Below are 20,826 nucleotides of genomic sequence, written 5' to 3' on the forward strand. Positions count from 1 at the left end.
GTGACCTGGCCACTTGGTGTTTGTGTTACAGGTTGGTGTTGCCAGTGACAGGAGTGACAGCAGCAGTCCTCGTGCCTCAGCATTGCACGGCACTGGGCTTCGGTGTTGCCTTGTTAGAAACAGGGTCTCCTATAGCCTCAGCTGGCATGAAGCTGCCTACATATGTAGTAAAATGACCTTGAACTTATGACCCCCCCCTGCTTCTGCCTCCCCGTGCTGGGACTGTTGGCACATGACAGGGACTCTATTGACTGAGCTACATTCCTAGCTGTTTGTTCTTTTTTGAGTTTATGAATGAGAGGGTTAGTACAGTGTGATTGCTTGTCAGATTTTCTACCTGTATGACTTAAAGACCCATATTACGAACTATGAATTTTTTGTTTGTTTGTTTTTTGAGACAGGGTTTCTCTGTGTAGCCTTAGATGTCCTTGGATCACTTTGTAGACCAGGCTGGCCTCAAACTCACAGTGATTCGCCTGCCTCTGCCTCTCGAGTGCTGAGATTAAAGGCATACGCCACCATGCCTGGCTCAAACTATAAATTTTGTTCTAAAAATATTATCCCTATTATGAAACTAGATGCCTAACTAATTAACAAAGAAAAAGGAGGGGGAAATCAATATAGCCCTGATTGGTCTAGAACTCAGTACATAGCTCAGGCTATCACAAAATCTTGAGCCTAGCTTTTTTTTTTCTTTTTACTTTTATATGCACCAAAATCCCTCTCCTCCCCCCAGTAAAATAAAACAAACAAACAAAAAATCTTGTCACAGAAGCTATAGTGTATCATGCAGTGTAGCCTTTTGTCCACATACGTTTACTTTCAAATGTTCATTGCTACCAGTCATGGGTCTGGTTGGAGGCCTACACTATCGTTACCAGATCCTCACTGGGGCTGCTGTCGGATATCCTGTTGTTGCCGTGTGTCAGGGAGATTCTTAATCTTTGAATCTACAGGTCTCGCCCCTTCATGTGCTTCAGCGAGTCATACATAGGGTAGATGCTGGGGTGCCGTCCACTCAGAACCCTGGATCAGGGCCTGCTCTCTCCCTCCTGTGTCATGGCTCTCCTGCTCCCATGTCCTCAGGGCAAGGCCGGCTCTCCTGCTCCCATGTCCTCAGGGCAGGGCTGGCTCACCTGCTCCGGTGGAGCCTAGCTTTTATAATCTGTTAAAAGAAGGTTGTAGCTGGGCATGGTAGTGCACACCTTTAATCCCAGCACTTAGGAGGCAGAGGCAGGTGGATCTCTGTGAGTTCGAGGCCAGCCAGGGCTACAAAATAAGTCCCAGATAGGCAGGGCCTACATAGAGAAACCCTGTCTCGAAACCTCCCCGCCCAAAAGAAGGTTGCATTTGTTTCTAGAATTTACTGCTTTTCATTTAGGTAATTGGTATATTTGTATATACTAGTTACTCCTAGTCACTATCCTTTAAAGCAGGGAGAGGTCTTTCATGCTTTTTTCTATTCAAAATATAGATGATGTGGTTTTGGGTTTGTGTTTTGTTTTTCGGTTTTTTGGCTTATTTGTTTTGTCACTTTATGGGGAATTCTTAGATTTCTGTTTACAAATGAGTAAAAAGAATTTGAGGGCTCTTATGTGACTTCCTTATACCAGCCTTCTCCTACTAGGCGGCAGGAGGAGCATGTAAAGTAACGGATGATGAGTCAGCTGGCGAGGATCCACAAGTCCAGTGTGGAGATGAGCTCAGCTGTTGCTATGTGAGCACAGGGAAGCCAGTAGTTATGTGCTGTGTGTTGAGGAGTCTGTTGGTCGTTCCTTTCCTTTGGTTTTGTCACCACTGCCAAACATTCTTGATAGTCTGATTGGTTATGTCTTTCCTCCATCAGGGACTCCTGTTTGTTGTTCTGAGTCATCCTTGTGCTAAAGAGAGCCAGGCCTTCGGGAGCCCTGTGTTTCAGCTGCTAGTGATTAACCCTAAGACAGCTCAGAGTGTGGGTGTCCTGCTGTGCTCCCTTCCACAGGGGCAGGCTGGAAGGTAAGTGTGCTGGAAGGTGGCGGGGCCTACAAAGCGAGTCCAGGACAACTAGGGCTCTATTACACAGAGAACGCTGTCTTGAAAAACAAAACAACATAAACAAACAAGCAAAAATTAAAAACAGGATCTGAATATGTGGAGAGAGGATCAGTAATAAGTGCATGGTTACTGTTGCAGAGGACCCCAGTTCGGTTTCCAGCACTCGTTTCAGACAACTCATAGCTTCCTGTAACAACAGCTGCAAAGGATGTTTCTGGCCTCTGGACACCAGTTGTCACCTGCACATACCTATACACAGGCACATACGCGTAATTAAAAATAAATACATTTTTAAAAATATCTAAAGGCCCTTTAAATGAACTTTAGGAAGATCTTTTCGATATGAAGTCTGACCTAGCCTTTACTGCTCAGGCATTTACTATCTCTTGATAAGCATTTGCTTATTCACTGCAAATGGCACAACAGTTTCCTAACTGTATAGAGCTTTGACATTGTGAGGTGCCCATGCAGGGCAGAAGGCCTTGAATTCCCCAGCACTGTGTTACAGATGGTTGTGAGCCACCATATGGGTGCTGGAAATGAAACCAGATCCTCTGGGAAAGCAGCTAATGCATTTAACCATTTCTCTACCTGAAGCACTATAAACCATCTCTCCAGACCTAGTTTTCATCTTATATAAAAACAGTAAATAGCAAAGGTTCTTGTTTCTGGTCTTTTCCAGTCAGGGCCTTGCTGTGTAACTAAGATTGGCCTTGAGGCTGCAGTCCTCCTGCCTGTGCGATACAGGCCAGCCGTCGCTGCACTTCTCGAAGTGTGGGGCTTTTTAGGGATCTGTTTGGTTGGTTGGTTGGTTTGGTTTTTTGATGTATATGTGGGGGCCTGCATATATATCTCTGTACCTGGTACATACAAGCCCACAGAAGCTAGAAGATGTCAGATTCCCTGGAACTGGAGTTAGGATGGTCGTGAGTTGCCTTGTGGGTGCTGAGAATCGAACCCTGTTCCTCTGGAAGAGCAGCCCGAACAGTGTTCTTAACTGCTGGGCCACCTCGCCAGCCCTCTGCCCCAGCTTTTTGACCAAGCTCTGTCGCTCATCCTTAAAATAGTGCTTTGAGGAAATGCCTTACTGTCCCCGTCTATTGATGAGGTTCATTTGCTCGGGGTCACACAGCACTTAGTGGTCTTTACAATTTAAGCCCCTGTGTAGACTACAGAACCCTTGGCTTTTTTGCTTTTGTTTTGTTGTTATTGTTTTGTTTTGCTTACTGTTTTTTACACTTCTTAAAGTGGGTGTAGAGGTCTGAGGACAACTTGCTGTGAGATCTGAATTGTCTCTTTTCTTCTCAGGTTCCTGGAAGGGGATGTGAAAGATCATGTTGCGGCCGCAGTCCTGACGTCTGGGACAATTGCTGTTTGGGATTTGCTCCTGGGTCGCTGCACTGCTCTCCTCCCACCTGTCTCTGACCAGAGTTGGTCTTTGGTTAAATGGTCAGGTACAGATTCTCACTTGCTAGCCGGACAAAAAGATGGAAATATATTCATATACCACTACTTTTAAGACGCAAATAGTTTTCTGGGTATTTTGCCTCTTAATAGTTTTTTTAAAAACAGAACAATATCTGAATGACATGATTTAACATGGCTACTTGCATCCATCTCCCACAACCTTAATTTTATTCGGATGGTGGTACTACTGACTGAATAATTTGTTTATGCTTACTTTGAGGTTAATGGTTTTAAGTCCATATTTGCACATTTGATATCACAGGTGTATATAGGCAATAAATGTTAATAAATATTTATTTTGATACATTTTTCTTGGCATGTCCTATTTTTTTTCCAGTCTGTTCAGGTCATTTCAATAATAAGAATTACTAATGAGGCTGGGAAGATGAGTGAGTAGGTGAGAGATGGGCACGGGAGTCTGTCTGACCCTCGCAGAGCAGCTGGAGAACAAGGACGTGAGTGGGACTGTGCCTGAGGTAGCAGGAAACGCAGGCATCGCAAGACTCTGGCATGATAGGTGATGGCATCAGTAATTGGAAGTAGAGAATTCATTTGAATACTCAGAAATCACCCAAAAAGAATGTTTAATAGTTAATTGGATATAGAACTATGAAGGTTGTGAGTTCGAGGCCAGCCAGGACTACAGAGTGAGTCCAGGACAGCTAAGGCTACACAGAGAAACCCTGTCTCGAAAAACTGTGTGGGGAAAAGGAACTGTGAAGGTCAGAGTCCATTCAAGTGGGAATTAACACCTAGGGGCACACTGGTTCTGAAAACTTGAATGCTTAAAGGAGGGATTAATCAGCTCCTCTCTGCAATTGTTTTTCCTTGATTATAGTTTGTTTGTTTGTTTTAAGGCTCAATCTTCATCAACAAGAAACTAATTAGAACACAGACACCCAGTAGTCAGGCTACATTAACTGTGTGCTGAATGGATTCCAAAATTATTACACCAATTGCTGTGTTAGATGGAAGAAGGCCTCTTTGGAAAGTAGTCTAAGTTTGAGATGGATGTTTATCCAAGTGATTGGTCCTTAGGAAACAGACTAATGAGAGTTCCTTAATCCCAGGGGCAGGTACTGGCTTCAGGCTTCAGAGACTATCACATCCTCAGCTTTCAAAGTGCCAAAATGAGTTCTTATCTGCAAAGCTAAAATAAATACAGCCAAGACATGATACAAAATTATGGAGAAAAATGTAGGTAGGGTCTGCAGTTGTCAGGAAAGCAAAAGAGGTGTTTTCAAAGGAATTTTATTCAGTTAACTCCTCTCTATATATTCACATAAGGGTTGGCTCATTCTTAATCATACTTTTACGCTAAGTACATTTCTGAGCATGCTCAGTTTCATTAAGACACTAAGCTCATTTTTTTTAGGTCATAGGGTACGTGTTTGAGAGTGAGGGGATGAGCAGGAATGCCTGCAGGGCTCTTCTTACAGCAGAAAGCCTTAGTGTAAGCGCTAGTTTTAAAAATCTGTTTTATTGGGGTTTCTTCGAATTCTTTCTTCCTTCTTCACCCAATCACTTCCAACATCCCAACACCAGATAGGGAGGAAGAAGGTTAGAGGGGAGGGGTGGCCGTAGTTTTCCTTAGCTACTTCCTGTTGGTTAGGGTCTCTGTGTTCCTTGGAGGCAAGTCCAGTCTTTGTTTCCGGTATCTCCAACTTTGTCAGACTGCATCATCAGGGACCAGGAGCAACAGAGAGGAGCAGCAGCATTCATCTTTCTCATCCCCCGCCCATCTCTCCCCTAGCTCTGACATTTGGCCCCTCTCTAGAGTCCTCAGAATTAAACTATAGAGCCCCTGAGAGCCCACAAGAGGCAAATAGCTTGCTGCTGTGGACAATCTGAATCAGGCCCATATCCTGGGATTAAAACAAAAACACACTTACATAACTGAATTTTAAGACACTAAAACTTTCCACTGCACCTTAGTTGAAATTAAAGGAAAGGACACTTTGAAAGTGGGTTAGTATAGGAGTTTGCTCCTTGGGTGTGTTTGCCTTGCTTAGTGGCTGTTTCCGGGCTTCACCAGAGTTGCCACTTGTCTGTTTTTGTTCACTGTGTTACTTACACATTGTCTATTCTTACTTTTTGCTGTACTGCAGACCGAACCCATAGTTTAGGGCATATTAGACAAATTCCTTACAACCATGCATTATCAAATTTTAAAAATGTACTATTATGTCAAACGTCCACATTTATTAGTCTTCAGTTTACACATGTAAGCACATGGCTGTGAGTTAGAGGCTGGCTTGGAACTTGCATTGTAGACCAGGCTGGCCTCTAACTCAGAGATCCTCCTGCCTCTAGAGTGCTGGCATTAAAGATGTTTGCCACCATGCCAAGATCACCGGCCAACACTCCTGGTTTTTCGAGACAGTTTCTCTGCGGCTCTGGCTGTCATGGAACTCAAAGAGATCCGCCTGCCTGTGCCTCCGGAGTGCTGGGATTAAAGGCATGCGCCACCACTCCCGGCGGGCCAACACTCTTAAAACAATATATTTTAGAACTCTGAGAGAAGAAACAAGTCAGTTCCTTTTCGAATCGTTGACAGTGTTTAGGGATAAGTGGAATTCGTGCAGTTTCACCACGGTAGCCCTCGCCCTCCAGGTGGAGGTGGGTGCAGCGCCGCCGGGAGCCGCCAGGGACCGCCAGCGCCCGCGGAGCTCTTAAGCGCCGCTCTGTACGTCGCCGGCGTGCAGCGCTAGCTGCAGCTTCGGCGGGAGGCCACGGCGCAGTGCATCCTGGGTTGGGGTAGCCATGGCGGCTCGTGTCCTTTCCTCCTGTGTCCGCCGCCTGCCCATGGCCTTTGCGCCGCTACCGCGACTTCCCATTCTGGCCTTGTCCCGGCCGCTCAGCACCACTTTCTGTCCTGAGGGAATCCGCAGGAGACCGGGAACTCTGCAGCCTGCCTTGGCCCTCGCGCAGGTGACTCGCGGTGACTTTGCCGGGGCGGGCCAGGGGTCAGGGACCCGGACCGCCCGGGCTGGGGGAGGGGCCGCAGCCAGCTGCACAGCAGCTGCAGGGGTGATCCGGGGTACACAGCTAGCTCTGTTTGCTTGGCCGGTTTTGGTTTACCCTTGTCTCGAGGCAGTGTCCTTTTTATTAGAGTACAAGACTTTAACGAAGTCTAGACTGAGCAACAAAATTGGGCACCAGCTCTCATCCGTGCGGAGTGGCAGTGACGTGTGGTTGAGAGAGATCGAACAGAGCACCTACTGCAGTCATTGTCAGTTGTGAGGACGGCAATCACTGTGGTCACTTCCTAGGAAAAGCACAAGGGAAAAGCCACTTGCCTGCAGTAGCCCTCTCCAGAGATGAGAGAATGGGAAACAAGTCGTGTGTAGCTTGCATATTTGATGAAGCCAGTGTGAGGCAGATACTCTGTGGTTGTCGGTTTCAAGCCCAGATGGCTAACAGCAGACTAGCTAGCCCTCTTCCCGGTCCCCTTCTGACTTGTTCCTCTGCTTTCAAGCCCTGGCATGGCATTTTAAGTTACCCATGTGCATCCCAGACTAGGAAGTAGTATGTGTGGGACAGACTGTGAGGTAGTGGTGTCGGCACACCTGCATGCTACACGAAGAAACAAGGCTCTACATCCAGGGTCGAGATCCACTGGCAGTGTAGTGGACAGGCAGGCCATTGTCCCACTGGCTATACCAAAAGGCTGATATTCTAAAGGTGTTACAGGGACAGGGAAGTTGCTGTTTGGATCTAGAGACTAATTTCAGATCCGTCTGAAATGCAGACTTCATTGTGCACGCAGATCATCAGGATTATAACAGAAGACCGGTCCAGTAGACCTGGAAAGTATGTGTTTTAGTGGGCTTTCCGGGTGGAGCCTTGGACCATGATTTGAAGTTGGTGCTAACCGACTTTATAAAGCTTATGAATGGCTTTGATCATGTTCATTCACAGATGCAGAGGCACAGTGTTCACAAGATATTTCAGGCTTGTTATTGAAATATGGATGTTCCACAAGTCAGAGAAAGAAAAAGTAAGCCAGGTTTGCTGAAGGTATAAGAAACCTTTCTCAGGGGCTGGAGAGAAGATGGCTTCTGACTGCACCTCCAAAGGTCCTGAGTTCAGTTCCCAGCAACCCTGTGGTGACTCACAACCATCTATAATGAGATCTGGTGCCCGCTTCAGGCCTGCAGGTGTACATGCAGGCAGCGCACTGTATGCATGATAGTTAAATAAAAATACATAAATAAATAAAACCTTTCTCCCAGTCACCCAGCTTAGACAATTGAAATAAGTTAGCTTGGAAGTTTCTGGCAAGAGCCCAGAAAATGGAGCAGAAGTAGAGTGAGGAAGAGTTTTGAAGAGGTGTGTGTTTGTTTCAAACAAGTGTTTGAGGTTCTCAGTTCCTGAGGTTTGCAGTGGGCAAGTGACAGAGATGACTGTTGGAGCTGCTTCCATACGGAAAGAAGGACGGGTGAGCCGATGGAGTCTAAGGGAGACTTGTCAGCATCGGCCAGCTCAGCCACTGCAGACAGTGTCATCTTTGATGATTAGAGATGGTTTCTGTCGCATGCTGTGAGGCTGGGGAGGAATACAGCTGAGATAACTCGTGGTGACCATAGGAAAGGTCAGCCAGAGGAACCAGTTTAGACCCTCCAAGAGGTAACGCGTGGGGACCATCGTGTGTCAGTTTCTTTGTTAAAGGTGTGTAAAGTGCTTATAGTACCGCAGTCCAACCTTGGGCACTCACCTGGCCCTGTGGAAACTTGCCAGTGATGCCTGTTGAACTGCTGACACCTAGTGGACCACAGAAGCAACTGTGCACGAACAGACACTCCCAGCCTGGTTTCCCATGGCCTGGGGCATGTGCCCAGCACAACAGTTCTGCATCTCTCCGTCCGCAGCAGCCCTTGATGGTTTTGGTTTGATGTCTTTGAGATAGGGTCTCACTTTATCTCAGGCTGGACCTGGAACTCAGGCTGGTGAGAATATGTACTCTGCCTCAGCCTCCCAAGCACTAGGACTGCAGCCCAGAACCACGTCTCAGTAAAGTCGGCTTGCACCTTCTTTCCCTTCCGGCTGGCAATTGTACCTGGGGACTCACTTGTGCTTAGGCGAGCCCTCAGCCCCTTAGTAGTTTCTAATCTCTTTTCCATGCCTTCTTGGTATGCACACAGGACCTGTTAGAGCCTCCTACCTCGGATACTATTAACATTTCTTCTCCCTCATTCTCTTTATTCCCTCCTGCTTCGTTTAACTTGTGGCCTCTTTAAGTCACTGTGATGAGTAGCTCTGCTGCTATGTCCCTGTCAAGACCTCTGACAGTATGGCTAGCTCTCCAGTTAATCTCCTCAGTGTGCTGATTAAATAAGTTTGCTGCAAAGTAAGTATGTCCTGGTAAAGAGACGTACACTGGTCCAGTTTTGCTTTGAAGTAAGTTCCTGCTGTACTCAGGCCTGCCTGGACTCTGGATGTTCCTACCTCAACCTCTCAAGTGCTGAGGTTAAAATATTTGACACCACAGCTGCTTAGGTCATCCCCGCCCGCCTCCCCTCCTCTCTGAGACAGGGTTTCTCTGTGTAGCTTTGTCTGTCCTGTACTCACTTTGTAGACCAGGCTGGCCTTGAACTCATAGCAATCTGCCTGTTTCTGCCTCCCTCAGTGCTGGGACTAACGGCATGCATTACCATCCCTGGCTAGATCATTTTTCATAGATACGCTCAGGGAGCTGAGTGCCAACAAGCAAGCCCAGTTTTCTCTCACATGCATGCATGCATGCATACATACATACAACTTAGTATGTGAGCATGCAGGTGAAGGTCAGGGGATAGCTTGAGGGAGCCTGTATTCTTTCCACAATGCAGGTTCTGGGAATTGAACTTGGGTTATCAGGCACCTTTACCCTCTGATCCATATTTTTTTCCCTCTTTTAGTGTTAAAGATTGAACCCAGGGTTTAAAACATGCTAAGTAAATTGCTCTCCCAGGGTTTAAAACATGCCAAGTAAATTGCTCTGCCACAGGCTGGAGAGATGGCACAGTGGTGAAGAGCACTGGCCGTTCTTCCAGAGGTCCTGAGTTTAGTTCCCAGCACCCAGGTGTCAATTTGCTACTGTCTATAGCTGAACCCCCATGGGATCCCATACCTTCTGGTGTGCAAATGGCAAATGTACATGCAGACAAAACACCTATATATATAAATAAATAAAAAGAAAAATATTGCTTTACCACTGTATCTCTGCCCATCTTATTTTGAGACAGGTTCTCACTAAATTGCCCCACTTGGCCTTGAACTTGCCCCTCCTGCCTCCCATCCCAAGCACCTGGGATTAAAAGCCCTGAAGCAGATTCATTTTCTGTGGAAATGCCTTAGACGGTCAGTGCTCCTCCATACTTGGTAAGTGAAATCTAGTCAAGGCTGCAGTACCCAACTGAGAATAAAGCAGGTTGATGATACTTGCGATATCATCAGGACACTCAGAAAGGTTCCGATGTCTGGTGGTTCTAGACCATGCCCACTGGCGGAGAAGTAGATGGGGCTGTGAGGCTCAGAGATGGGGGCTGGTCTCATTTATTGTAGCTCCCACCAAAGCCACATTAGACCCTCTGTCTACCATGGCAGCGGTTCCAGTGGCTTGCTCTGTCTCCGTGTGATGATGAATGTGGCAGTGCACTGACTAGGCCGTGGCATGCTAAACTTGCCATGCAGGAACTTAAGCATTTCTGTGACCCTTTTATGTTAATGACAGTCTTACTGAACAAGATGATGTCCAAGCCGGGCGAGGTAGCACACGCCTTTAATCCCAGCACTCAGGAGGCAGAGGCAGGCGGATCACTATGAGTTCAAGGCCAGTCTGGTCTACAAAGTGAGTCCAGGACAGCCAAGGCTACACAGAGAAACCCTGTCTCAAAAAAACAAAAACAACAACAAAAGATAACGTCCAATGCCAGAGATACCAGTCCTGATTTTGAGGACAAGTGACACCTGTTCTGATACTAGAGTTTCTGAGTTGACCCAGTCCTTTGACTCAGTATAAAGTAATGGCCACCTTGGAGAATAAGATGATGTGGGTTCTTTAAAGCTCAGGAAGCTATGTGAAAGAGACCTGTGGGTGTAGTGAGGTGGCTCGGCAGGTAAAGGCACCTGCCACCACACCTGATGACCTCAGCTGAGTCTCCAGGACTCACACAGTGGGAGGGAGAACTGACTCCACAGCTGTCCTTTGACCTCTCCCAAATAAAGAGTTTACCTGTAAGTTTTTTAAACGATACTTGTAGGCATGTGCACTTATGTAAAAACATTTGCAACTGAGTGAGTCTCTCCTTCCTGCCTTTGTTCTAGGTGCCTGGAAGGGTCACACATTTGTGCCGCCAGTACAGTGACGCACCCCCACTAACATTAGAGGGGATCAAAGATAGAGTTCTGTATGTCTTGAAACTCTATGACAAGATTGACCCGGAAAAGGTAACTGGTTTTAATTTTTTTAAAAAAATCTTTTCCTTTATTTCCTGTGTGTGTATGTGTGTACGTGTGTACTTGTATATGTGTATATAATATCACGACCCCCATGAGGAAGTCAGAGGACAATTTTCAGCAGTCAGTTCTCTCCTTCTGCCATATCTGTCCAGGGATTAAACTCAGGGGCCATTAGGATTGGTGGCAAGCACCTTTACCTGCTAAGCCTTTCGCAAGTTTAATCACATAGGATCCAAACAAATATTCAATTAAAAGTCTGCCCAGCTTCCAGCCAACCCGTTCCCCTACTAGGAAACTGACATTGCCCTTGTATAGACACTGGCTTCTTATGCATCCTTCCTGAGAGACACAATAAGGGTGTCAAGCACATATGTGTATAGCATGTGTATTTGTCTCAGTCACGTTCTATTGCTGTGATTAACACCACGGCCAAGGCAGCCTACAGAAGGAAGGGCTTACTTAGGACTTACAGTTGGCTCACGGCAGGGAGAATAGCAGTAGGCAGGCAGGCATGGCAGGGAAGAGGTAGCTGGGAGCTTACATCTTGAACCACAAATAGGAAGCAAAGAGCATGCTGGGAGTGGAGGAGGCTTTTGATGCCTCAAATCTTGCCTCTGCAACATACCTCCTCCAACAAGGCTGCACCCACTAATCCTTCCCAGATAGCCACAAACAGGGAAACAAATACTCAACTGCCCAAGATTTAAGGGGGACGCTTCATGAAACCACCACAGTATTTACATATATCTCCCACTCTCTTTCGAAAACACAAGTGGTCTGGGAGTACAGTTCAGGGGAACGCACACTTACCCCATGGCAGGGCCTAACCACATTGCTGTGAACTGCTAGGCAAGTGTGCTGAAAGTACACTGACTGCTCAAATGTAAGGAGCGGCCCAATGAACATGTGTGTGGGAGGGGAAAGGAGAAACAAAGCTAGTCAGATGTGAATTGTATCTATTGTAATAATAAACATGTTTTTAAAAAAGAAGGATAAGCCTGCTGAAAAGCGCAGGTGGTACTTATACCAGACATTCCTCTGTTTCTTGCTTTTTTTGTTTTGAAAGACAGGGTCTCACTATGTAATCCATGCTGGCCCAAAACTCACATTCTCAGCTTCAGCCTCCTGCGTGCTGGGATTATAGAGGTGCACTACCACATGAGGTTTGCTTCTGTCTGTCTTTTTTGTTTTATCAAGACAGGGTTTCTCTGTGTAGCCTTGGCTGTCCTGGAACTCTAGACCAGACTGGCCTCAAACTAGAGATCCACCTGCCTCTGCCTCCTGAGTGCTGGGATTAAAGGAGTGCACCCACATCTGGCCAGCTCTTTCTTTCTTTCTTTCTTTCTTTCTTTTTTTTTTTTTTTTCCGTTTTTCGAGACAAGGTTTCTCTGTGTAGCCTTGGCTGTCCTAGACTCACTTTGTAGACCAGGCTGGCCTCGAACTCACAGCGATCTGCCTGCCTCTGCCTCCCAAGTGCTGGGATTAAAGGCGTGCGCCACCACGCCTGGCTCAGCTCTTTCTTTTTTAACTTAAGTCTTAGAAGTTTTTTTGGTTTTTTTGTTTGTTTGTTTTGTTTGTTTTTGTTTGGTTTTCGAGACAGGGTTTTTCTGTGTAGCCCTGGCTGACCTGGACTCGCTGTGTAGGCCAGGCTAGCCTTGAACTCACAGAGATTTGCCTGCCTCTGCCTCCCTAGTGCTGGGATTAAAGGCGTGCGCCACCATGCCTGGCTGGCTAAGTCTTGGAAGTTTTTCATGGTGGTTTGTAAACAATTTTTTTTCTTTAGTAGCTGAATTTGGGGTGTGTGGGTATGGGTGTGAGAGAGAGGGGGGTGGGGAGAGATTGTTTTAAACATAGTTTTATAACAGATTGTGTATGTGCACACGAGGACACGAGGTCATCAGATGTCCTTTGTCAATCCCTATCTATTTTGAAGCAAACATCTCTGACCCTGGGGCTCCCACTTTTTCAGCTAGGCTGGAAGCCAGCAAGTCCAGTGATGTTCCTCTCTCTGTCCACTCTAAAGCTGAGGGGACAGGCATATACCAGACACTCAGGTGTTAGTGGATGCTGGGATCTGAACTGAGGTCCTCAGGGCCATCTCTTCAGGACCTTAACATGTATTTTAAAGAATATTCCCTGGTGATCTTTAAGTCTACATTATAAGCAAATGAAATACTGTATTTTCTCGTTGGAAGGTACTTGCAATTTATGTTAAACAAACCATGTTATTTAAAGCCTTGATGTCTCTTTTAAACTCTTCTTTGTATGATGATGAAGTAATACTTTGTTGTCTTGGGAAGCAAAATACTTTCATGGGTTAAATTTTGTTTGGTATTTCTTTCTTGCAGCTCTCAGTAAATTCCCACTTTATGAAGGACCTGGGCTTAGACAGTTTGGACCAAGTGGAGATTATTATGGCCATGGAAGACGAATTTGGTAACATATCTACCATAGCTTTGGATCTGCATGTTATGAGTCTTTGTTTTATTGTATTTAAGAAAAGATCTCTCTCTACACATCAGGCTATGTAGCCCAGGCAGGTGACTCTTAGATGGTTTAAACTGAAGGAAATACTGGAGTCTGGACTGGATTCAGCTTTAGTGGAAACAATTAACAGCCACTACTTCCCAGTCTTCGTACTGTTGGGTGATGTAAATATTAGGGACAGCATAGGCCAGGCAGAATGCATACTTGTAAAAGGAACTCTTATTCTCCTGGCTCACTTGTTGTCTGAGGAATTTACTGCTTCTGTCGCTAACTTAGGCCTATTCCTTGAAGCTTCTAGCCTCCATACAATCCAGTCTAGGCCTAGAATGTTTTCAGCCTCTGAGACTTCCTGCTTAATGAGCTCACCCTTACTTGTTCTTTCTGAGCTCTGGGCTGACTGGTTCAGCTCTTCTGGCTCAAACTCTTCTCCCAGCTGATTTATTTAATCTGGCTTCTCTCTCGGCCTGGAATTGGCTATGCTTGGCCTCAAACTAATTCTGCTCTCATCTTCTGGCAGCTTCTCATTTTCTGGCCTGTTCAGTCTCCATCTGAGTTCTCTTTTGGCAACCCATCTCTCTACTACTGTCCTGGTAAAACTGCCTAAGCAGCTGCCCTTTCCTCTCTCTTCTCAAGAGAGTTGGGCGTGTCCGATTCTGTCAATTCTCCTCTAATTTGTCGCCTTTTCTGCCACTAAATTAGACATCACTTTGAAACATGGGTGCTTCCTTCTACAAAGTAACTTTACTTTTGTTTGGGATTAAAGGCATGCACCACCAGGCTTGGATCTAAGTTTTTCTTTACCTGATACTTGCTCTATACCAGGCTGGCCTTGAACTCAGATCTGCTTACCTCTGTCTGCTGGATTAAAGGTGTGTTTGTTTTCCAGCCGGATCACACAGACCTAGAACGTGTGCTCTCTTGCCAAAGCAGCCATGTTCTGAAATAACATTCCTCTACACATACTAGAAATAATAGAGGCCAGGGAGAGCATGGGACCAAGGGCAAAAGTTGGATGACACTTGCAGCTCTTCATGAGCTACAATGACAGCAGCTAGACGGTAGTAACAAGCTGTGCTGAGGACACACAGCTGAGGTCTGAGTGTGGTGTGTGCCATGCCTCCTCCAAGTTGTTTTTTATTAAGGTCTGTCTGCTGTGCAAATGAGACTTTATAAAATTCCAAAGTAGCTTTTTGGGGAGCTCTTCAGCTCGGGAGCAAAGGACGTGTGTCCAACCCAGCAGAGCAGACCTTCAGAGTCTTTCCCACACTGTAAAATGAGTGTGTCGGTAGTAGGAGCCTCAAGATTGGGACTGCTGAGAGATCACACAGAAGGTGCTCACTGCAGTGTTTGAGCCAAAGTAAACCAAATGGATGTCAAAACCAACTGCATGACAAGGAACTAAGGGATACACACTCTGTATGCCATGGCCGACCTTTGAGGATGTAAGTCACAAACACCTCATCACATGCTATACACATGCATGAAATATCAAGAGTACTTCTAAAGCCACCAAGGGTTGTGATGGTGGAGGAGTGACTTACTAATGACACTACATTTCTTTTTAGGGATGATAAAAATGTTCTAGGACAGTGATTCTAAACCTTCCTGAAGCAGTGGCCCTTTAATGCAGTTCCTCATAATGAGGGGACTCACAACCATAAAATTATTATTTCACTAACTGTAATTTTGCTACTGTTAGGAACCATAATGTAAATATATGATATGCAACCCTTAAAGGGGTCGAGACCCAAAGGTTAAGAACCACTGTTCTAAGGGAACTGAGTGGATTCTTGGGGAATTGGATTTTGCCATGGCTGTATAACCTGTGATCATACAATAGGAACTACTGAGTTGTGTATTTAAGGAGAAATTTTCAGCTGGGCATGGAGGTCACACCTTTAATCCCAGCACTCAGGTAGAGGCCAGCCTAGTCTACAGAGCAAGTTCAGGACAGCCTGCGCGGTTACACAAAGAAATGGTATTTTGTTGGGGAAGGAGAAATTTTCTATTATGTTAATACTTTCTAAAGAAAACTTAAGACCAACATGATAACACATATTTCTAAAGCCTTCCCAGTTAAAAAACAAAATGGAATTGTTTAACAGAATTGTGGGTATTAACAAAAGGATCAAATGCAAGCCAAGTCCGGTGGCATAGATCTGTAATTGCAACTACTTGAAATGTCAGGGCCAGGCTGAGGAACTTAGTGAGGAGGCTCTGACCCAAAAGGGGCCGGGAGGGGTATCGTGTGTTTGCATCAGTTCTACAGGGATTACTTTGTCCATGCTCACATGTTGTTACCATTTCCCCCTCATTTTAGGGTTTGAAATTCCTGATATAGATGCAGAGAAGCTAATGTGTCCACAAGAAATTGTAGATTACATTGCAGATAAGAAGGATGTGTATGAATAAAGTACCAGGTAAATAATCTGACGTAAGACCATGTTCTCCCATACGTCACTCTGGGTTTTTTTTCTTGTTCTGTTTTGGTTTTTTGTTTGTTTGTTTGTTTGTTTGTTTGTTTTCTGTTTTTTCCAGACTGGGTTCCTCTGTGTAGCCTTGGCTGTCCTGGACTCACTTTATAGATCAGGCTGGCCTCAAACTCACAGTGACCCACCTGCCTCTGCCTCTGCCTCCTGAGTGCTGGGATTAAAGGCGTGTGCCACCACGCCTGGCCCAGGATCAGTCTGTTTATGCCGTTCTTCAATGAAGCAAGACTTAGAAAAGTTGACAGTGCTTGACTGTCATTAGTTATAAAATATAGACCACTCTGGTTACCTGCCATCCAGAGCCCTGACCCTTGCAGTGGTCTGTATCTTCAGGAGAGGCTTGAGAGCATCATTCCTGGACAGGTCTCGGCCATCTTTTTCAAAGCAGTCTTACACAAATATTGCATGTCGTAACTCAGAAAGAAACCTCAGTCCCCTCAGGCACCCATCAGCGCAAGCCTCACCTGCTCAGATGGCCCAGGGTTGCTCACAACTAAGAGACAGACTAAGTTGGTTGGACTGTTGGCTGTGCTGTGAGCCTGGGCATCTTGGACAACCTGCTGAGCTCTGAATTTGAGCCCATGTAAAGTGGGACTGAGGACTGGCCCTATCAGGACCTTGTGAAGGTCAAACTAGGCCCGCAGATAGGCAGCGTAAGCCTTAGTTGCTAGTCACTGTTGTTTCAACTCTCCTGTCTCAGTGCTTAGGATGTTTAGTTTCAGTGCACGGGGCACCTTAAAGATGGCACCTGAAATTAGTAACTACACACCAAAAAGAAACCCATCTTCTCTTGTCATTGCAGAGCCACCTTCCTCACTGAGAGGACTCCGAGGACAAGGACACGCCAGTGGTGGCTGACCAACCGTGGTTCTTTTGAACTTTTATTTAAATTGTCTGAGTGTTTTACCCTTTCAAAGTAAATCTATTACAAAACAGTTCTCTGTCTTCAGTCACTTTCTTTTTTTGAGAAAGTCTCATTCAGGCCTGAACTCATTAACACACACTAACCTCAAATTCACAGTGATCCTCCGGCCTCAGCCTCCCAAGTTCTAAGATTATAGGTTAGAACCACCCTGCCCCACCTCATTTTTAAATTTTATTGTGGCTGGGGATGGAGCTCAGTGGAGGAACACTTGCTCAGAATGCACACAGCCCTATATACTACACCCAGCACTGAAAAAAATTAAGACCTGAAACCAGCCCTGTCCCCAAATACCTCTAGTTCAGCCCCTTCAGTCTCCTCACTGTATCCCCCAGACAGTCCCAGCAGTGTCCCACCAGGAGATCCAGGGAGACCTTTAAAATTTATGACGGTATCTACAATAATGCAAGCCAAGCTGTGCAGATGTACCAATGACATGTCACCCACCAGGTGTTCTTGCTAAAATCCTGTATGCAGACTGATGGTGAAGGACTGACTCTACAAGGCTGCAGTCTGTGAGGCCTGCACTTCTGCCACAGGAAAAGGCAGCATGACTGTTCTAAATCAAAGACCAGAGAAATGGTAACTTTGGGAACGTGGAGCTAGAAAGCACTAAGACATTGGGGGTAACTGGTTAAATTTCTTAGGTGCAGCCATTAGAATAACTGTACGGCCTGGAAGTACAAAATATTTAGGAGTGAAGCATGCCAGCAGCTGACTTTAAAATGATTTAAGGGGGGAAAAAAGCTAACTGGTAACTACTGAATGGCATTCACAGTACCATTCTTTCAACTGTCAAATCTGTCAAAAGATGGGAGAAAGCTTCACTATGCATTTGAAAAGGAATATACTGAGGACTTGTAACTAGATGTCTGCCAAGGTGTGGATCACATCCATAATCTCAAGAACTGTCTCTAGGCTGCTGGAGAGTTGGCTCAGTGGCTAAGAGCACTGACTGGGGGGGGTGGGGGGGGTGGGCTTGAGAGATGGCTCAGAGGTTAAGAGCACCGACTGCTCTTCCAGAGGTCCTGAGTTCAGTTCCCAGCAACCACATGGTGGCTCACAACCATATATAAAAAATGGGATTTGGTGCCCTCTTCTGGCCAGCAGGTGTATTTGCAGGCAGAGCACTGTATACATAATAAATAAATCTTTTTTAAAAAATTTAAAAAAGAGCACTGACTGCTCTTCCAAAGGTCATGAGTTCAGTTCCCAGCAACCACATGGTGGCTCACAACCATCTATAATGTGATCTGATGCCCTCTGTATACATAAGATAAAGAAAGAAAGAAAGAAAGAACTGTCTTTAAAGGTAACAACAAATACTAGGTGGGGTTGCTTGAATAGAAACAAGTCTGTACACTATGGAAACATCACTATTTTAAGTGGAAATAAGCAGGCATCCCTATACTCCCAGTCTTTGGGAGATGGAGGGGAAGGATTGGAAGTGCAAGATTACGCTTGGCTACACAGAGTTCAAGGCCAGCCTAAGCTACAAAACACCTAGTCTCAAAACAATGAAAGTAAGCAGCATGATCCTATTTCTATAAAACACCAAAACGGGGGGGGGGGGGGGGGGGGTGTGTGAGGGGGAGTACCAAAGTGAAATATCAACATACATCACAGAGATAAATGGTTAACAAGTAAATTTCTAAATGTGCTGTTAATGAGAAAAGAAAGTGGTATTGCAAAGGTATGAACACTCTAAGCCAACTTTTGTAGGCTGTGTAGGAAGGGCAGCACAGAACAAAGTAGGAGTGAGTGAAAATGCAAGTGGCTGCCCGATTTGGCACCTTAGCTGCCTAAGAAGTTCATAAACCAACTAGGTCCATGAGATCCTGTCTCCAAAAAAAAAAAAAAAAAAAAAAAAAAAAAAAAAAAGGTGGGAAACCACCTTGTGGTTCAGGAAACCTGTAGTGCACAGCCTTAGCCTGCAGCTAAGGGGTGGCTACAGCCAGTCCACTGAAGGAGCTTACATTCTGACTACGAAACTTACTGGCCACTGTGGGACTTTCTGCAGGGCAAAGACTTGAGACACCCAGGCTGGACTGAAGAGTGTGGACCTGATGGTTACTACAAGAGCTCATTTTAAAAAAAGAAAAGAAAAAAAATATTTGGAGATTGGGATAAAGTAATGGATGAAGAAGGTTCTAAGTGACTTGGTTTCAGCTGTTCACACAGGTGAGCTACTACTGAAACCAGGAATTAATGAGGGTCAGATTCTAAGGTGGGTCATCATTTCCACTTGGGACATGGGGAATTTGAGCATGAACAGATAAACAAGATGAGCAAATGCATAAAGGAAAATGCCATGCTGGAGCCAGGGCTCGCTCTGCCACGTGGGTTACAGCTGATCCTGTGTTCCTGGGATGGGTCCTCATGTGCTGAAGCCTAACATGAATTCTGTTCCATCAGCAACAGGTCGCTGGGGTTGAGTAGATGGGGAAACACACACACACCTATGACTGGAAATTTCCTTATCAAGTGCAGCACATATAACTTTAAATTTTTAAAATGATAAAGCCAAATGAGCAAGTTTCATACTTTTATTAACAATCCAATGAATAAATGCCAAGGTTGAAGTTTAAGCAAGTAATTCCCAACACCCATCAGTGAAATCATGGAGGCAACAATCAAGCAAAACAGGCAAGAACCACTTTCCTTAAATCCTCGACGGGTGAATGGGTGCAGATTTCAGCATCAGGCCAATCTGGTTGAGTCAGCTGGCTAGACAGCTATGGGTTTGTGCTCTGGGCTGAAATGAGGGTACCAGGAGGGATGTGACAGATCAGTGAGAATTCTGACACGACACAGAACCTGAGTGCGGTGTTTAGAGTAACTCCTACAGAGAGAGCCCCCAGAGGCCCCTCTCTGGCCTCCATTCTTCCCTTGAAGGCTGGAGCCCTAGAGAAGATGTATTCAAGGAGCATTTATCCATCACACAGCCAGGGGTCAAAACCTGGCAAATGTTGTTACCTCTTTATATGGAGTAACTGCTGAACACTCAGAGGTTCACAATGAATGACTCTCATTCGCAGTGAAAACGTCTGTGCCTGAGGGTAGCAGTAACAGGATAATGCACCAACTGGTGCCTTTGCCAGAACTCTGGGGACAAAAACACCCTCCTGTGGGGTTGCTAGAGAACAGGCTCCTGCTCCACAGAGAACACAGCAGAACCAGGCATTACCTGGTCAGTTGCCCGACAACCTGAGTGGGTATTTGCATTGAGACGGGTCTGACACTGGGTTTCTGTTACTAGTCAAAAGAGCCCAAGTCCTTTGCCTAACTCACATAACAGGAATTTGTCGTCTAGAACTACAACAGTCCTCAGTAATGGACTAGTGGAATCTATGTCTTAGGCTCGATGTGAGGGTACAACCAAAGTGATCACTAGAAGTAGGTAGGACACGGCCCTTGGCAGGGAGTCCCCTGTTAAGCCCAGGGCCAGAGCATCCCTAAGCCATAGGGACGGACTGTAAGACACACTTTCTCCCCCTCCCGAAGTGGTAGTGGTGGGGATTAGGGTACACCTTATGGTCCGATTGCTGTTTTTACTATTTTTCTTATTTTACTGCTCCAGAAACTGGCTATGTCTTGTCAGATGCATCTTATAGTCTGAAAAATACGGTAAGTAGAACAAGACTCAGGACCAAGCAGGACAGGGCACAGTGGCACACACCTGTAATCTTTGCACTTGGGAGATGGAGGTAGAATTAGAATTAAGGGGCAAGGCTACTCTCAGCTTTATAGTAAGTTCAGGAGCAGCCTGGTCCACGTAACAAGTCTAGGCCAGCCAGAGCTTAAGAGTAAGACCCTGTATTTAAAACAAACAAACAAAAAACAAGAATATTAATAGGAAAAAATTCTACAAATTAAGTATTACTGATATATTTTTATATGAGATAGTGGCATTCATACACCCTTCTTCTTAGGAGATGTGTTTATGTAACCACAGGCAAGTGTCTTGATCTGCATGCCTGTCAA

At 45.6% G+C, this 20,826-nt stretch overlaps 2 protein-coding genes across 4 annotated transcripts in view; both read left to right on the forward strand.

Annotated features, from left to right (window-relative positions):
* PALB2 (partner and localizer of BRCA2) overlaps window positions 1–3,807 on the forward strand; it is a 28,868-nt gene extending 25,061 nt beyond the window's left edge. For all 3 annotated transcript variants that reach the window (XM_084772352.1, XM_084772353.1, XM_084772354.1), the window contains exons 12-13: window positions 1,847–1,995; window positions 3,343–3,807. In XM_084772352.1, the coding sequence (XP_084628478.1) occupies window positions 1,847–1,995; window positions 3,343–3,553 (360 nt within the window). In that variant the 3' untranslated portion in view covers window positions 3,554–3,807. The remainder of the gene's footprint in view (window positions 1–1,846; window positions 1,996–3,342) is intronic.
* Window positions 3,808–6,209: 2,402 nt separating this feature from the next.
* Window positions 6,210–16,858, forward strand: NDUFAB1 (NADH:ubiquinone oxidoreductase subunit AB1). Its single transcript, XM_084760223.1, has 5 exons — window positions 6,210–6,432; window positions 10,810–10,932; window positions 13,293–13,380; window positions 15,752–15,851; window positions 16,723–16,858. The coding sequence occupies exons 1-4, from the start codon at window positions 6,265–6,267 to the stop codon at window positions 15,841–15,843; spliced, it is 471 nt and encodes a 156-aa protein (XP_084616349.1). The 5' UTR covers window positions 6,210–6,264; the 3' UTR covers window positions 15,844–15,851; window positions 16,723–16,858.
* Window positions 16,859–20,826: the final 3,968 nt, after the last annotated feature.

The sequence above is a fragment of the Acomys minous genome, assembly GCF_964271855.1.
Source record: "Acomys minous genome assembly, chromosome: 2".
NCBI classification, from domain to species: Eukaryota; Metazoa; Chordata; class Mammalia; order Rodentia; family Muridae; genus Acomys; species Acomys minous.